General features: G+C 38.4%; 2 protein-coding genes across 2 annotated transcripts; both read right to left on the bottom strand.

Moving 5' to 3' along the window:
* Positions 1-452: 452 nt before the first annotated feature.
* cndp2 (carnosine dipeptidase 2) lies at positions 453-10,728 on the bottom strand. The gene is made up of 12 exons (XM_023294616.3): positions 10,424-10,728; positions 8,354-8,431; positions 7,902-8,045; positions 7,611-7,773; positions 6,120-6,208; positions 5,031-5,231; positions 4,815-4,899; positions 4,560-4,720; positions 2,949-3,113; positions 1,904-2,045; positions 813-960; positions 453-656 (listed from the first exon to the last, which is right to left on the bottom strand). Exons 2-12 carry the CDS (start codon positions 8,411-8,413, stop codon positions 590-592), a joined length of 1,425 nt encoding a protein of 474 aa, XP_023150384.1. The 5' UTR covers positions 8,414-8,431; positions 10,424-10,728; the 3' UTR covers positions 453-589.
* Positions 10,729-12,834: 2,106 nt separating this feature from the next.
* LOC111585222 (zona pellucida sperm-binding protein 4-like) lies at positions 12,835-18,536 on the bottom strand. The gene is made up of 13 exons (XM_055018071.1): positions 18,318-18,536; positions 16,858-17,009; positions 15,963-16,269; positions 15,765-15,877; positions 15,456-15,639; positions 15,201-15,323; positions 14,937-15,109; positions 14,077-14,174; positions 13,825-13,973; positions 13,504-13,681; positions 13,293-13,428; positions 13,018-13,092; positions 12,835-12,921 (listed from the first exon to the last, which is right to left on the bottom strand). The coding sequence occupies exons 1-13, from the start codon at positions 18,472-18,474 to the stop codon at positions 12,913-12,915; spliced, it is 1,854 nt and encodes a 617-aa protein (XP_054874046.1). The 5' UTR covers positions 18,475-18,536; the 3' UTR covers positions 12,835-12,912.
* Between the last annotated feature and the right edge of the window lie 857 nt (positions 18,537-19,393).

Below are 19,393 nucleotides of genomic sequence, written 5' to 3'. Positions count from 1 at the left end.
TTCCGTTCTGATCTTGTTTCATCACTACAATATGAAGACAGTGACAGAAAATATGTCTTGATATGTCAGTATCTAAAAATACGAACTAGCAACCAAGATAATCATAAATAAATTTTATTATATGCTGTTATTACCATACATTTGTAGTGTTTGTACAATGTGTAGCAAATCTCTGACTATCCAACCCTTTTTGGTGAGTATAAATTACTGAAATTTTGCCCACCGTTTTGTTTAATTCTAAGTAAAGTTGTTTCCATTTAAAACTGGGCTACCTGGGATCTGCATTGCTGAGTGTGTACATAAGTGTGGTTCTGCATCACATTTAACGCCAGCTTAATCAAGCTTTCTGTCATGTTTTTTCAGGAATAAATGAGAGACTATGAGGCAGCAGCTGGTGCATTGCATCAACAGTAAATCCTATCAAGACATTCACTAAGACAGACAACACAGGGTAGCAAAGGAAAACATTTTAATATTAGAAGTGTGTATAAAATTGATAACTGTGGGAGGTAAATGGTAGTACAATGATTATGGCTCTGAGGGTGAGAATGGACATATTTTACAGTTTACATGATCAGACATCATCAGTTCACTCCAGCTGGGAAACCTCGTGGAAGTACGCTCCCAGCATCTTGATTCCTTGAATGTAGTTGGTTCTGAAAATGGAGGGGGAAAAAAAAACAATTATCAAATTCAAGAAATTAACTTTAACATGAAAATAAATAAACAAGTTAATAATCATACAAAACTGTATCTTAATATTAAGTATATTAAGTCAAATGTGATTATTGAAACTCTGTGCTGTGACTGACCTGTTGATCTTTTCGTTCTGCGAGTGAGCTCCATCATCAGAGGATCCGACAGGAAGCAGCATGACGTTACGTCCTGTAGCCTCCTGGAAGGTCAGAGTGACGGGGATGCTTCCACCTTCACGAGTCAGGTCAGGCTCGACACCAAAGACTACAGCACAGCAGGGTGAGGAGACGGGGACAGTCAATAAGAGTCAAGATCAAAATATTCTTTTTGCATCTTTTTGCATCCAGAATAAATCAACACATTAATCAAGAAGATCCACATTTTTGGCTTTTTAAACTGAAATATGTATTTGCAATTTTAATCAAATTGCCAAACAATTGACAGTTTTAACTGTTTTGTAGCTTCAGTAGTAATAAATGCATTGTTTAAGTACTTTCTGCCCCATATTTTCTATCATCTTGAATTCCTGACTGTTATTTATTTTTTTGATAGTTTGAGCGCAACAGTTGAAATTCTATTCACCTCCACTGCATCAGGGTGGCTGAAAAAGTTTTAAAAGCCTCAAACCGTCGATGCTTAAACCAAAATGAATGCATGGCTACATACACAATGCAATGCACTTCTCATCGGGATCCCTAGCAAGAGCTTGCAAAAGCTCCAATATAATCAAAACAGCGCTGCTAGGATCCTGATGAGAGTGCAGAGCCTTCAACTCACGCCCCTCACATCTGGAACTCCCTCCCTGACCACCTGAGAGCTCCACAGCGTATGTTTGTAAAAAAGACCTAAAGGCCTTTCTTTGTAACAAAGCTTTGGGAGCTTGTTACAAAGGAGCAGCTTGTTTTGTTTTTATCCTTTTTATATCTTTCATGTAGTACTTTGTGATTTTGCCTAAATGTAAAGTGCATTACAAATAAAATGTATTATTATTATTATTATTGTTATTATTATTGTTATTATTATTATTGTTATTATTATTATTATTATTATTATTATTATTATTATTATTATTATTATTATTATTATTATTATTATTATTATTAATAATATTATGTTTACAAGTAGGGACAAGTGGGGATACATGTTGTTGAGAAAATTGACCATTTAAATCATCAGAGGTTAGAGTTTTATCATTCAGCCTGTGTACCTGTCTTCATGGCCTTTCGTCCAGCCATGTAGTGTGGGTGGTTGAAGTCAGAGACCCAGGCTTTGGCTCCGTGGCCCATGTCCACTTTCAGTTTGTTGGGGCTTCCCAGTTCTGCAAACTTCTTCTGCAGATGGTCGAGGACCTTGAAAAAAAAAAGGCAATTATTAGTTAAATCAAACCAGCAAGAAGATGTTTAACATATCAGTGAGCAGTGAGAATTCTGGCAGCTTTGGAGGTTAAAAACTTGGAGGAAACCGACTGACGCTGGTCTTTCTTACTTCTCAAAGGGGAAGTAATCCAAACCAAAATCAGGAGATTTTTGTCTTTCAAAACAGAACCTCTCTAAAACATTCCTCTATATACACAAAAATAATGTATGTAGAGGAATAAATTATGATTATTGAGAGAGAACAGAATAAAATAATATTGCTTATTTCTCTGCATCAGGGTCTGTTTGTATGACTGGTTTGTTTAACTTTATATTTTTTATGTAACTGTAATAACTGATTTTGGTTTTGTATTTCAACATTAAAACTGTCTGCATTCCTACAATTTTTCACATGATAATGTGCTTTCTAATTTTTTTACAGTTACAATTTCTTGTTTCCTACCATGGTAAGCATAACTCACATTTTATAAAGTAACATAAACATCAATTCTGTTTTAAGCATCGCTGTAATTATTATTAGCTCTGGTAGGAGTGGCTGGTTTACAGTGATGGACCCTCACCATTCACTGAGTTACTGTCAGAAACAGATGAAGTAGATTAACTTTGGAAGCTTTGTGACCATAAACACAGCACAAATGTAAGCTTCATTACAAATCTGCCTTACTAGCAATGTTCTTAAATAAAAAAGCAGAAAAGAAACGTGACTGAGGGAGTCATCTGTGTGACACACTGCCACGAGAGAAAGAAGGTGGTCAGCAAAGTCATCAAGTTTTACTTTCCACAACTTCTACAACGCTGTGTGAACATGAATACAACATGACGACACCATCAGAGACGGCGTTAAATACTGTCAAGTTTAAGCGTTTCCACATCTACCTGCTTTTCCACAATTTTGGGGTCCATGTCAGGGACGAGGCGGATGGAGAACTTGCCGATGACCTTGCGGGGGATGACAGTTTTGGCTCCTGTTTCAGCGAAAGCCCCCTCAATACCATGGAGAGAGAGAGATGGGTACCTCCAGCGGTGCATTAGGATTTGCTCCTACAGTGGGGAAAAAGCAACATGCTGTAGAACAACAGAACGCATTTTAACCAATGGGTGATGGAAGCGTAACAGGTCTGTAAACAAACAATTAATTTCACCCAAAATCCACCCTCGTTTTTGTTTACATTGCTATTTACTTTCTTTCGCATATGATATCATTATTATTGTGCGTTTATTCATTTTTGGGAGCTTTATTTTGTTTTGTGTGATGGTTACTCTCACAACAACCTTTACCCTTTGTGATGTCACTTCCTGTCTGTTCGCGCTCCTTTCCTCAGACGGTCCGTGGTCCCAGTGGGAATAGGGGAGCAAACAGAGAGCACATACCCCTAGAATGTGGTTTAAAATCTGTTGTATTATTTTGACTCATTTTGTTCACTGTCTGAGTTTTATGTTGTTATCTTTAGTAAAGTACAGCAGTTTAGTGAGGACTCTGGCTAGCTGGCGAACCACATGTTGTTTCACACGCAGTTCGCTCTCTTTTCTCCTTCTCAGAGCGGCTAATGTGACATCACATGGTTGCTATACCTGATGTATTTTATTTTTTCCAGGTATGTGAGCTCCCTCTCTTTTTATTGCATTTTGTGTATTGTTTAATCGTTTTCATAGTTCTGTCTCAGTGTTAGTGTTGCATTCTCTGTTTGTTTCATTTGTTATACTTATTGAGACGGTCCGTGGTCCTGATGCCAATAAGACAAAATGAAGAGTCTTCTAATATTCTAACAGCAGATTATTTGGCTTTACAGCCATGTCCCAAAATACGTCATCTCTTGTGTGAAATTGTAGGCATTTTACTTTTAGACATTCCGTCAATGACAGTCAGCATTTACAGCATAAACCTGGTGGATTTAACTCGATTGAAAACCTATGGAAGGCCAAATGAAGGTTTTAGTACATTTTTGTGTTTGTTTTTTTATTTGATATATATTTTTAATTACTAGCAGTATTTCCTCAAGCATATTCTTTTAACTAGCCCTGCTTTGTTGTATTAATTGCTAGTTATGTTGGTCCTAACATTTTTGGGTCTATTAACCAGCTCGGTCCTGTGTGATATTTTTTTTATTAGTTTTGTAATATTTTTGATCTGTTAAAGTGGTTCTATTTGAGTTGAAAGTAAGAATATGTATCTGAACAGTTACATATATTTTTCCTCTATAAGTTTATGATTTTAACATTTCTTTTGAGCACCTCTATTATTGGCTCTGTTTTGGATTTGATGGCTTGTGCAGTTATAGATCCACAAGTGGGATGTTTGCAATCTTATGTTGTACTTTTCTTTCTAATGTGACACCGCATGGTTGCTGTATTTTATTTATATCAGAAAATAAATCGGCTGGCATGCAACAAGGTGGTCTGCTGTTATCATTCCCCCCCACGGAAAACACAAAGAGGGACAGAGTTAGGCCAGACCGGCCGCAGAAGCAAGATGAATCATTTCCCTACCTTGGTGTCGTGCAGCAGCTGCCCAACTCCCACGTCTTTGCAGTACTCCTCCAAGTCAAAATCGATCTTCTCATACAGCTTCGTCTCCTCGTCTGTCAGAGGGGCCACACTGTCGTACATCCCAGGAACCAGAATCTTCCCCCTTCTGTCAACCAGGGAGCCTGCGGAGGAAACATGAGAGTGAAACTCCAAACATTTCAAAGACAATAGTCTGCTTCTGAGCCGGCACTCAGCTCAGTCCTCAGCTTCACCTACCCATAAGTGCAATAAGGTCAGTCATGGCCTCGTGAACAGAGCCACCAAACACCCCTGAGTGCAGGTCCTTCTCACAGCCATCCACCTTTAAGTTGGAAAGGAAAACATCATTAAAACATGCTGCATCAAAACGCACGTTAAAACTACATTTGTGAAACAATGCTTCATAGTAAGGTTTGTTTTTGCCTCAATTGAACTCATTATTCAAGTCTCTACCTCAACGAAGAAATAGCAGATTCCTCTCAGGCCGTAGGTGATGCAGGGTTTGGTCTTGCCCAGCCAGTAGTTGTCAGAGATGCAGACATAGTCGACGTCTTTCAAAAAGGTGTCTTTTCGGGCAAACACAAGCTCATCCAGGCCCTCGGATCCAGATTCCTCCATCCCCTCGAAGCAGAATTTGATGTTGATGGGAAGCTCCTGAAACATGAAGAGAGACTCTGTCAAAATGGTCACATGAATCTTCATCAGGCCTCCAAAGGATGGACGATGGTCACTGATTTAACATGAAAATTAGGGCAATTTTTAAGCTAGAAATACGTAAAATCTTTGCTCATATCATTTCGAACATTTGGCAAATCACTTCTTGTATATGTTGGCTGTAGCTTCTTCTTTAATATCTATGACACTGTGATAAGATTATTCTGTTTCATGGAAAAGCAAAGGTGATTTAAAGCAACATGCAGGCAGCATGCTTCAGTTTAATCATTACATGATGACTGGATAAGACGTGCAACACGACTCCCAATTCCATCCCAAGACCTTTGACCAGGATAAGTGCTGCTGGCAGCTCTAAAGCGATCAGCAAGCAACCATCAAATCAGTGGTGTACTTTAACACAGAGATGACCTCTTTCTCAAAATGATACTTAATCATATTGGAAAATAAGCTTCTGAAATTAGCAGTTCTATATATAAATATACCACATTATCAGTACTTGTTCAGTATCAGTTTATCCTTAATTGTGTGTTTAAATTGAAATAAAATCTTTGATAACATCATTTATATTTAATGTTTCTCACAATGACATTTTAAATAACATCAAGTCCAGACTAAGGATAGCTGGATATTTAATACTAAAAAACTAATTTCACTTGTTTGGCAGTTAAATGTTGAAGAGTAAATATCTTATCTGACTTGCAGAGAGTTACAGCAACAGCACAAATACTTGTTGCTTTTCCAAAAAAATTAATAGCAGGCTTGTGGACAAAGGAGGCAAACCGGGTAAAAATAACCAAACTTAATATTTCTCTTTCTGAATTCTCATTTTTCATTAACGTCATGGCGACATTCTGGGAATAACTGTACCTGCTGGATCTTCTGATAGGCCTCAATGCAGTTAAACCAGGCCAACACTGGTCCTTTGTCATCAGTGGATCCTCTCCCATAGAGCTTACCTACAAAGAGAAAGCAACATTTCAATTTAAATAGTAATTTATCTCTAGTTAATTTGATGACACAAGTTTCTGTTTATTGATAAAGAAGCCAACTCCAGTAAATGTGGTTTAGTTCATTAAAACAGCATGGTGTCACCAGAATTGCTACAACATTAGCACATTTTCCATTGGGAATTACTAATATTCTGTGTAAAGATAATAAACCCTTGTACATGATAAAAAGTCAGAGGCAGATCCGTGTGTGTCATAAACAAAGCTGAATGAGCAGAAACGAGGGAGGAGGAAGTAAATGTAGTACTTTCAGTCTGCTGACTCTCACCAGACAGACGATTTCAGTGTTGGCATTAGTAGCTCAAAAAATCCAACAAACCAAATACAGAAGGAATAAAGGAACCGCTGACTGTTTTTTTTACAATCTATAAATGCTGATGTCATAGAACACAGTGAATATGTGGCTTAATAATGTGAAAAACTAAAAATATTCCCAACCTAATCTGCTTTATCTGCTATGTACAACAGTGTAAATGAGGCTAACTTGTGTTAATGTATCACACATGACTACAGGGTTTATAAAAGTTCCTGCACAGAGTTATCCTGGGCTGTTTAGCATTTGACAAATACCATTAAAATGATTCCAGTGCTGTACTTGCATTATTATGTGGAGTCTAACAATGCACTAACACCAATTCAAAAATTATGTGACGGCTTAGTTATGCAAAATGATCACGCCAACTAAAGCAGAAGATGCTGAAATAACATATAATAAAATACTCCACTTGAGCCGTTCTGCTTCTTTGTAATTATTTTTTTGTCACTGTAAAGCACTTTGAATTGTATAAGAGGCTGGACTTTGGAAATCTGTAGCTAACTGTGACATCATGGCAAGTAAAAGCTGAAAAATCTGAGACAGCATCTAAATACAAAGCTTCATTTCAGCAATTATATCGAAAACAACTTGTCTGATCACCAGAGAAGCAGCTTGACTAGGTGTTAGTGTTACAGTTAGATGTAAATGACTCTAGCTTGCTGGGTTTATACTATTCTGTAGCCTCCTTACGGCTCAGTTAGACTAATTCTTCTAACTTTTCCGTTTGTTTTTTTTTTGGCAAGACTGCTGTCAGATCTTGTCTGTAGGACATGTGGGGTTTTATTTCAGTGAGATTTGATACTATAAGTTTGCTAAGACAAGAAAAAAGTGGTATATCTGTTACAACTAAGGCTGGAAAGAGAAGCCTTGAATTTAATCGCATTACATCTTGTCTTACAAACCCAAACACATTCCGATCTACTTCAATAACTCCCAGTGAAGTGGTTTCGTTTTGAGCTGCCAAACTGCTTCAAGGTTACTTTGCAGGGAACATTACCAAAACAAAAAGCAGAAAAAAACATGTTCGGCACTTACCATCTTTTTCCACCAGAGTGAAAGGCTCTGTATCCCAGCCATCGTCGATGCTGGCTGGCTGGACATCAAGATGGCCGTAAATACACACCGTCTTCTTGCCCGGGTCTGACCCCAAATGCCCCAGAATGATCGGAGGCAGGGGGATCTCCTCTCCAGAGGGAAGCTGCATGAATAAAACTTAGTATGAGTGGAGGGTAAGTTTTACAATGAGGGCCTAAAACACAAACACTAACCTTTCATCTTTTCAACAAACTAATGTAGATATGAACAAAGCGACACAATCATGCTCACCTTCTGTGTGCCGATGTCCACCAGTTCCACCGTCCCCCCCAGCTTCTCAATGTCCTTGGCTGCCATCTCCATCATCTTCTTGATCTCCCCGCGCTTCTCGGGCCAAGCAGACACACTCTGGACGCCCACCCATTCTGCAAGGCGCTGCAAAACAAGAACATTACAGAAAACTTGTCATGCGTTCTCACAAAACACAACATGTATTTTCTGCATCTCATTTAACTGTAAAAACTGGAGCCAGAGGAAGAATGTCTCAGCATATCGGGGCTTCCACAAAATCTGCAACTACAGTTAACATGTGACTGATTTCATGAGGCCAGTGAATGAGTTACACTCCTGCTCAGTATTCAAGACTAATACAACACATTTGGGTACAATCTAATCACCACAAATGATCCTTACAAGGACTAAACGTACACTAAATTACAAATCTTCCATCAGAATGAGCTTACCTTCACATACAGATCCTGGTTGTCGTCCACATACTTGAAAAGCGCCGGGAGATGAGCCATTTTTGCCAGTGACAGGAGCTGAGGGTTTAACAAGCAGAACGGTGTTAATCAACCTCGAACTGTGTGTGTTATCTTATAGGACGACAAAGACCACACCCTCCTGCAAACCTGCTGACTGCTGCTGTATTTGTAGCTCCTCTGTCATGCACACAAGTGGTGCGAGTGACAGGCAAGCATGTTTCACATCAAGAAGTTGAGTTTTGCAGAACTACACTTACAGCTGACTGCCCCTTTTCCCGTGGGTGTTCGGAATAACACGGAGAGTAAATGTCTAGACAAAAAGCTCTCATATTAGGAAGTTATATCATAAACATCACATATATAGAAGAAGATTCTCTTCCATCCACTTCAGGTCCATGTGGAGAACATAACATTTATCAAATCATTGAAAAAGCCACATGTGCACACAGAAAATCACTAAGGTGGTTCAGTTTCATTAAAATATTTCACTGTGATTTCAGGCATGAGCACAACTTAAAATGCAGATCCCACATGGGGAAAAATAAGCTCTAAAAATAAGCTATATAAGCTCCGGAAATGTTCATACCAAAAGCCTGATTAAAAATTTACTCCAGCGGTTTCGGAGATGTGAGCGTCCAGGTTAAACGGCTATGAGCAGACGGTCAGCCTCACTGTAGCCGCTGAGAGCAGCCTGATGTCGGCAAGACTTTTAGAAATCTGCCGCTGATTCTGACGGTTCCAGAGCGGTTAAACGGGGATATAAGTAGTTTTATGTTTAAATAACGGTCACATTTTGGCCTCATGGTGTATTTTTTATTGTTCAGAGAAAAATGGGCTTGAAAGAAGTTAATATTCATAACATAATATTGTTAATGTTTTACTCGATCGCTGACTGTGTGCATCTGAATTATTGTTGCCTTCATTACCTGTAGTACAACTTTGTTCTATTCTTCTGACTGTTACTGTGCAGTAAAAATAACATTTAAGCAATATTTTATTCCAGGGACATCTGAGGAAACCCAGATCCTCACTGACTGCTGGGAGACTCCACAGACAGAACATCAGCAGCTCCATCTTCAGCATCTGGACCAGCAGGATGCTGTTCATGGAAACTGAAGGATAGAAAATGCTGAATTGTATTTAAGCATTTTCCATTAAATATTTTTTAATTGTGTTCAAAAAATGAATTGAATTGTTGAAGCCAGAAGTAAATGTTCCTCTAACATCAGACCTGTTTGATCAGATGCTGCTGATGTTTGAAAAGGTTTCTGGTTTATTACCTGACAGGCAGAAGAAGAGTTCACCTGTAGGAGCTCACCTGTAATTAGGTTCTGAGTACAATAGTTGACATGAAATATTCTCATTAACGAGTGATGATGTTCAGCATACAGAAGTCCTGGTGATCACATTAAAGTGTAGAGATGTTTGTGTATCTGTCAGACTATAAGCCTCTGTATGTTGGAGGACAAACATCAGGTATGTATGTAGAATGTAGACTCGTGTATTTTAGTGATGTTAATAATAAAACTGTAAACCATACATCCTGTTTATTAGGTGTCCTTGTGAAGGTTTAATATTTTTCCAGCAATCAGTTTCTGAAAAGTTATTGTGGATCCACAGATAGAACTGAGAATGAGACGGGTCAGTTCATCACAAACTACAGCTGTCAATAAATCAGCGGCTCTAAAACACTAAAAAAAAAAAAAAAAAAGATGTATAACAATCTCCCAAAGCTGAATATATATACACAGTAACTATTTTAATATTAAAACGTGAACACGCAGGGCTGTGTTATTTTTTTCTGTTCCATTCCGTTGTTTTTCACGGTGAAAATAACCGGAGCAGATGAACCGAGGCGGTGACGTCATTAAGTACGCCGGTTCCGATTGCACTTCAGCCTCGATGCGTTCTCGTGTTCTCGTAAGTCCATTCTCGCCAAGTACGCGAGTACGGACTTGCGTAATTAGAATTGAGAAACGGCCATAGTTTGCTAGTTTCTCAAACCACGAAAAGAACAATTAAATTACCCGTTCGGTTGTACATACTTACTTGTTTCTATTTCCGTCCTGCTGATGTCCACATGTGACTCTTCTCACCTGACAGACACTTCCTGCGTTCGCAAAAAAAAAATGTCGGCTAAAGTCGAAAACCGTTTAGTAACAACTCAGCACACCTCTGCTTCTTCTTCTTCTTTTAATAAAATTCCGTCAGGCTCTTTATTGTTTAACGCAATGCTACCCTCTACAGACAAGTACCAGCTGTTTATTTTATATCCTGAATTAAGGGTTTTGTGAAGAAGATCAGACTACTCTTCCAGTGAGTTAGCTTCAGATGAACACCAGCGGCTGTTTGTGTTCATGGCGCAAAGGATTGTGGGTCATCAGTTTGTACGCACAGAGACATTTTACAGAGGAGATTAGATCTATTTAGTAAATCTACGTTGGTAAACCAAGACACGGGTGGCCCTTTCTAACCCTTAAATAGCATAGAAATCATTTTACTGACGGGTGGACATCAAAAGAAGAGGTTTTGTAGTATGCTGGTGTAATAATTTCACTGTACAAATGGATAACTTTATTAGAACATACGGATCAATATGTAACTAAGGCACTTTTGAAGTCCATGGGATACATCTTGCATACATAAAAAACAGTTTTTTATGTTCATTATGATCATGCCCTTACAAATTCCATAATTATTTATTATGGAAACAATCACTTATTAATAAAAAATGACTGGATATCATTAAAATGTCAATTAATTAACCATCATAATAACAACCACATTCTAATTAGCTGAACAATGATAAAATGAGCTTATTCAAACATTATTTTGATTGTGTTCTTTTTTATTAAGTTGAGATAATCATGACAGATATTTCTTTTTTGGCAATATATCAAATTTTATATGGAAAATAACAATTTGTGTCTGTGTCCAAGAAATCACTTTGAACTAAGTTACTCATTACAAAAACACCTCAAGGAAGTGTTAATTCCAGATCACATGACTTGCTCCACATGATGTCATTTCCTCCTGAAGAAAAGACTGGCCAGATTCCAAGGCTTTCTGAGTTATTTAATATAAAGTAGTGTGCGAGTCAAGTGTGGATTTATCACATGTCAGCAGGTTTACTACAATATCTTTGTGAATAACTTTCAATTTTACTGAACTGTATATATGACATTTAGAAGAATCTTTCTATAAAAATGTCCATGTGGTGTTTGGTTATAGGCAACCATGTTGATTTAAAGCCTGAAAACAGCAAAAATGTCAACTATGATACCTGTCAACTATGTTACAAAAAATCCCACAATTACATATTGATCCACACTTTTTTTTTTTTTTTTTTACTGCTTACTAGTCATATGGAGAATTTGCCATGAGTTTGAACAGAAAAAAATAGTTTTGTAGCATATGCATGTGTAAGAGTTGGACTTTTAGGGAGGACTGTATTATATATATGGACACCTGATAAATCGCAGTGGTTGAAGAAAAACATGTTCTCATCCATAAATCTGTTTCATTTAAGGGGTTTCCTTTCATCTTTCATACATGATGAGATAGTGGAACATTTATTGAAATTAAAAAAAAATCACCATTTGCTGGAGCTGAGACTGATCAGAAAAATTGGAAATTGCCAGTTTATTCATTGTGTGTTGCATTTTAAAAGCTTGTTATGAGCCACTGTATAAAAAGTACATGTTAAACAGCAGCATGAAATGGAAAAACTCATAAAACATCTCATCTACAGTACTCGAGCAGATGCACTTACTTTCTACCACTTCCTCTATCTTTCCTGCTATGACCAATGAAAAAGACATTTGACATTTATCGTCTACAGTGCAAACTTCTCAATTTTTCATCCCTATGTCTTTTAGCTTGTTAGCAACATATTCACTATTGTCTGGATTACAAAATAATGTTGGGCATTTATAATGACATGAAGATTTATTTGTCCAACAAGATATGAGCACTTGCCTAAACATGATGCATTAGCCATGTAATAAAGCTAGAAAAATCTTTTTCCCCCCTAAATAGCTGTATCATTGTGAGGCAAAATATAAATACATTTTTTATACATATACATACATTCGGTCATTGTAGAATGAATTAAACAGTTTGAGGGTCACACACTATAGTCTTCCATCTGCACTACAAACTCAACATGTAGAACTCAAGCACGGCTCAGAAAGTGACAGGTACCAATATTTCAGAATGTGAATTCGATATCAAATATTCATTTTAAGCATCAAGTTTGTCTGTATATGTAGTCCTGCGACAGACTGGTGACCTGTCCAGGGTGTCCCCTGCCTTCGCCCGAGTCAGCTGGGATGGACCCCCCCCCAGTGTATAGATAATGGATGGATGGATGGATTTTAAGCATCAAACCACATAACCTTTGCATTTACATCAGTAATAAATCTGAGTTATATTTAAAATAAACCACAAAGACCCATACATCTTGTATAATAAAAAAAATGTTGCCATTTATTATTTCCAGTTCAAATCATATTTAATGGCTCGTCTGTTGCAAATCCTCACGGTGTCTAGAAGCAAAATAAAAAAAAAACAAAACACAATGCCCCCCAACAGATTAGACATTTAAAGAAGTGACAAGAAATATGCAAGGTTTACAGTCTCACCTTTCCATCAAAGCACCGCTCTTCACATTTCTTTTCTGTTGGCCTACAAACTTCTGCAGAGCACATGAAATAGATCTAGAGGGGAATGACACATTCACCAAGACAGATATCTTACAGGAAATCCAGGTGAGCTGTAGCATAAATTGCTTTGTTTTGTGTCTTGATAATTATTAATTTGCAATCCACCATTAAAACAGTGCTAACTGAATGTCACTACATTGTTTTAACCTGTAAAGTAGTTTTGACATCAGGCCCTAATCTCCATTTCTACTCACTTCTTCATCAAGGTACTGGTTTGTCTTCTGTTCCATAAACTGGAAGGCAGTCACAGTAAAGCGTCTTCTGTGACGATTTTTGGGAACGCCACTGATTTGAAGGATGGACACGTTTGGATCATGAGGGTTTGCACACCTGCAGACACAAACATACAGTTGGGGGAAGCTGGAGCTGAACCTGTAACTATGCAGTGGATTCCGACATGCTTACCCTTCGTAAATAAGCACCAGAGCGTTCTTTGCAGATCGAGGGTAAGCGAGGCAGTAGTTGACAAGAATTACTGCATCTGGTTTGGGCGACTTCAGCCGCAACTCAAGATAAACAGGATTGCCAAGGAGCAGTCTCAAGGGCTGGTGGTAAGTGGGGTAGAATTTTTTATACGTTTGATCTGTTGGGATTAAAACCGACAGGAAGCAAAATTATATTGAAAAGTCTTGTGTTTAATGTGACCCCAGGAAAATGAATTGATTGAAAGATTGTGCATGCTGTAGTTTTTTTTTTTTTTTGGAAAATAAGGCAGGAACACTTGACCTGTTGCGATTCTCAACTGGACACCATACAAGCCGTTGGAGACGATTGCTGATGGCAGACTGGAAGGCGGAGTTTTGACCATGTAGCCAACGGTAGCCAGCGATGGCTGAGCAGCTCCCAGTCTGCTGTAGCGACACTCGATCAAGAATCTACAGGAGACACACATTAAAGACGATGCATTTAAGCACTGCAGAGTAAACTGCATTGAGTGGAACTGTACTCATAGTTAAATGTAATAAATGAGTCACTAACCTGAGTGGATTAGTTCTTGTAATCAAGCCAAACTTGAGGTTCAGGGCTTGGACAATAGTCTGAACTTCAGCCAGGTAGATCTTCACCTCACCAACATGCTGTAGGGAAAAGTCAACTTTCCACAGGCCCAATGCAACCCAAAAAATTTTGTTTGGGATCAATAAAATTCCATTTTATCTCCACCTTAAGATCCAAATACAAAAACCCTTTAAACTTAACTGATGTCACAGCTGCAGTGCTTGAGTTAGATGACTTGAAATAGTATAAAAAGGAACAAAAGCACACAGTGATTGCAAACAATGCATTGCCCTTTTAAATAAAAGTGAATTTGGACTTGTGTTTCATTCAATCTGATCAAATGGCCAACTGATCACTTTCCATTTATGACAGTGTTTTGCATTTTAGTGAACTACCAAAAGCAAACAAACAAAAAAAAAGTCATGAGAGTGTGCCAACAACTCTGCACACATGCAATAAAGGACCATAACAACATGCAGCCATTACACATTATCTGGTTTAAAAAAAATGCAAAATCTTCTTTGATTTGTGACAAACCAGCTGCAATGTCACGCCAGAGTGACCCAGCTATGCATTTGGAAATACACAATTTTAAAAAGGGCTGTAGCATTAAATTTGTTTTAGTTGCCTTCTGAAGATGCAGTACAGGGATAAATAATGTAAAATATGGAGGAGTTATGGCTTGACATTCTAAAATCAAATTCTGGACACAAACAAGGTGATGGCTAAGGTGTTGGAAGCATCATCCCCAATAACCCAAGCACTGCTCTAGCCTAACACACTAAATTCAAAACTTGTTAGAAACAGTGGAAAGTGCATTATAAGAAGAGGGAAACACTTACATAAACACGAGTTCCACATTCTGTAACTTTGAACTTAAAGATGGCGACGTTGTCATTAAGAATAACTGGTTTACAGCCAGCATTCCCAGGAATAACCAGCTTGGTGGGATCCACAGGGATGGATGCAGAGTCGCGGCGAATGGCAAAAACAAAGTGTTGATCTGCAGTGCACTCTGAAAGTGAGGGGGGGAAGTCACTATTGGAGAAGGTCTCCATTAGAGAACAAGTAAATATGGATGACTGAAACAACAGCCTAAGCTTTACCATCAAGCGGGTAGTAGCAGGAAGATCTAGATGAACAAAAACAACATCCAATCTTCTCACACTCTGAGAGAGATATTCCTGAATACCCACATGTCAACCGCTCTGCCATGGTAACAGCACAATCTGAAATTTAACAAACATGTTAAACGGTCTACCACCAAATATTCGCAAGAGTGACATGATCCGATATCGATGCACATTAGAGATACAAATCAAACATCTTTGGCTCATTTGCTGTATGTGGTTTACACTCACTTTGTGCCTTTGGTGGTGGCGATGGTTCCGAGTGTGGAGCAGTTGGAACGACGCATGTGTGTGGTCTGCCACCACGAGGGTACAGGTCAGAGTCCGACTTTTTATTTTCCTTACAAGACATGGTAGAAACTTGCAGCCGATCAAACGAATCGACGTGTAGCAACTGCAGACTGTAGCCATCACCCTGAAATGATTAAAAACACCTTTTGCACGGGATATGAAGTTGATTCCAGGCAAGTAAAATCAGCACAATTACGTGTTCTCTACCTTTTAGGATACAGAAAGTCAAACCATTTCTCAGTAACCTACATGTTGTTTCACATTGCACCCACTGAAGGGTACAGTCAAGGTGTTCTCCAAGGGGTTCACGTCAAAACCACAAGACTCCTCAGCATCCCCGAGAGACACAAAGTCCTTAGCGCCTGGAGAGAGAAAATACATCCTGGAAATTCGACAAGATTCCTTCAGCAACAGCAAGACATTTTTGTCCAAAGTCCAAGTACATACCCAAAACTTTAGCTTCACTTAGCTTGCCCGTTAGCAGAGTGATGTGGAAGCCAGCATCACTGCAAGCCAGAAGTACGTTTGCAGAAATCGGACTGATGCTGCCAGTCCAGCTTCTGAAAGGGCCATCTACAAACTGCACCTCAAATTCACTTTCTTTACTGTCGGCCCAGATTCTTGGACCAGAATCTCCTCCGCCCACCTCAAATCCATTTTCGGCAAAGGGGTCAAAGCTGCCAACTTCACCTTCAGTTTCAGCTTCCAGGATTGTTTTCCCAGGAACTTCATCATCATCATCATCATCATCATCATCTAGAGGAGAGGGTTGATTGATTTTAGTGATGCCACTGATAACTGTAGACAAAAACCTAACCATACACAGAAAGCCGCACCAGAGATGATGGCGTTTTTGTTGAAATGAAAACAATAAATAAAACTAGCTTCAGAGACACAAAACATCCACACGTGAGGATCTAAAAAAAAAGTCTTTCATTTGAAGAACGTTCCATGCTATGCCCTGTTTCAGCAAATTAATGCAAAAATTCTTTCAGTTTATAAGCTGGAAAAATGGTTCATTTGACCATAACAGTAAAATGAGTGGTTTTAGCCTTAGTGTAAACTCCCTCTGTGTCTGTGATTGACAGCAGTGAGCAAAGCTGTTAACTACACAGCAGCCAGCATACATGTGAAACGGTACAAGACCAAAATTTGATTTCTTCTATCGTTTTACATGAAGCATCACAACTGTTGTTTTAAACTTGTTTGTATGGCGAGTTTGTCACAAAACATTGGGGGTTACTCACCAATATGCAGATTGAATTCTGCTGTGGTAAAATGCGGTGTACTATATGTGAGCACAGAGAGCCAGAGAGAAGCAAACAGATCTAAACACTTTACCCTTAGCCAAGATTCTTGGACCAGAATCTACTCCATCCACCTCAAATCCAAATTCGGCAAAGGGGTCAAAGCTGCCAACTTCACCTTCAGCTTCAGATTCCAGGATAGTTTTCCCAGGAACTTCATCTTCATAATTGTGATAGTCTTTGTCATCTACAGGAGAGGGTTGATTGTTTTTAGTGATGCCACTGAGGGCTGTAAACAAAAACCTAGCCATACACAGAAAGCCGCACCTGAGTCATAAATCATTCATGTGTGAGGATCTAAAAAAAAAAAAAAAAAGTCTTTCATTTGAAGAATGTTCCATGCTGTACCCTGCTTCAGCAAATTAATGCAAGTTTCACATGTCCCAAGAACCGATGGAGGGAAGCAAACAGATGTAACCACTGGACAAGTTTAGTCTGCTCTGAAGCACAATGGGTGACATGAATACAGTTACCCACCCAGTCCTTGTCTATTGGTTTGAAACTGCTCTCAAAGCTTCCGTCATCTCTGAAAGTCCCCCGGCATTATAACTACAATCAAAGTTAGCGATAATGTTAGCTGCACAATCTGCCAGTACAAATGACTTGCCTACTGTTGTGTGGACATTACTATCGACAATAAAAGCATTCCACTGGATCTTCAGTTCCTCTGATACTGTGAGTGCATGAAGGCTGTTGTGTTCACTCTCGCAGCCAATAGCATTACATTAAATTTGCTTTGCTCAAGGCTGAGACATTTTAGAGTGGTAGCCCTATAAAGTAAATAAACCTGGTGGACTGAGGTAGCCGATCTTTCTGAATGTCTAACCCGGAAGCAGGATTATGCAAAGTTAAACTAGATTGAAGATTACTTTAGGAAAGATAATTTTACAAACTTCTGTGAAAATCTCTTTTTTTTTGGTGGGTATAATTGAAATCGCACATGACCATTTTGAGGTGCGTTTTTTTTTTTTTTTTAAAGTTGTAGTTGGAGCTTCAGGAACGGGGATACTATCTCAGAAAAGTAGCTGGTGGAGACCATATGAACTGAACTTTTTGGTTTGGTTCTTCAATGAAAACATAGCATCCAAGGAAAACTCTTACTGACTTGAGGAATGCCAGAAGAAATAAAAAGAAAAACAGCCTAATATCCCCAACAGCTTTTACTTACACCTAAACAACCACATAAGACAAAAAATATTAATGGAATTCCACCAGATGGGGCCTTTAACATGTGTGGTCTTCTGTTTTTATTTTGTTTGTTTACGTGCATGCATTTATTTTAACTGCTGTGTACATGTGAGGCTTAAGGGTTTACAAGGACAAATAGGAAGTTTAAAGTCAGAAAAGTATAAAAAAGTTGAGTAATTTCATCTCCAAAGTTACATTGTGCCTTTAAATCCACCTTCAGTTCATATGGGCCAACAGCTCCATGTGGATGCAGACATGTGGAGGACTCCTCTGAATGAACACACCTGAACTGCAGCTGCTACTTTACCTGGCTCTGCAACGCTCACTGCTTCACTCCACCTTCCGCTCTCGTACAAACGGACAAGCTCAGTTTCGTTGATCACCTCCCATCCCTGGACAGTCAGAACCAGAACCAGAACCAGCAGCTTGACCCGGAGCCCAGCCATCCGACAGAAAGCACTCATATAGCCGCCTAATGCCTCCTCCTGCCCCGCTACAAGTACTCAAGCCTCCCGGTTAATTGATCACACCTGGTGGATGCTGTTTGCTCTGTGGCCTATTTATGCTCTAATCAATGGATCTGCTATAAAAAACAATCGAATACTGACCAAGATTTTACTGTCATAATGCGTATTATTGATTACCTCGCTTAAATTATAGATACAAGACTTACAAGTGGACCGAAAATCTACAGAAATTGGTATGTTTGGAAACATTTTATCAAAAAAGAAAAGGAAAATAAAGCATGAAGCCATTCTTAATTTTGATCAAAATAAACCAAAGATGTAGTTTTGATTTTCAACTTTTCATGAACTGGAAGGCAGAATTATGAAACACTCTCTTTCCTTTTTATCCACATATTTATGACACTTTTTTTTGCTCCAAAATGTACAATATAAGAAATCTGTATAAAAAAACAAACAAAAAAAACTGAATACATTTTTAAAAAATGACAGCAGGGGTGTCAAAAAACAAGATTCAAAATGTTAAATTAACAAATCTACATTACATTTGCTTTAAATAGAGCAAAACATAAATTTTATGGTGACATTGCACAAGACAAAAATATGTTTTTTGATATATAAAATTTAATGTACTTCTTTTTTTCCAGGTCTTATGTGTTAATTATGATTCTGTGCTGACTTTTCTATTGACTGTCTTTGATATGCCAAAAAAAGTTCAATAAAAATATTTACTCACAAAAATCCATGGAAACTCCTTTTAACAAAATGAACGTATGCTATGTAAATAGTATTATATTAAAAAGGAGGAATGAAAAATGTGTCATTCTAAAATACTGCCCAATATCCCCCAAGTTGGAATCTTCACCTCTGAGTGTAAAAACATATTAAGTTATCGCTTTGCTGTTGTTCTGCATTACAC

Source organism: Amphiprion ocellaris, chromosome 15 (assembly GCF_022539595.1).
Source record: "Amphiprion ocellaris isolate individual 3 ecotype Okinawa chromosome 15, ASM2253959v1, whole genome shotgun sequence".
Classification (NCBI taxonomy): Eukaryota; Metazoa; Chordata; class Actinopteri; family Pomacentridae; genus Amphiprion; species Amphiprion ocellaris.
The sequence above is the reverse complement of the archived record's forward strand: the minus strand, read 5'-3'. Positions and strand labels throughout refer to the sequence as shown.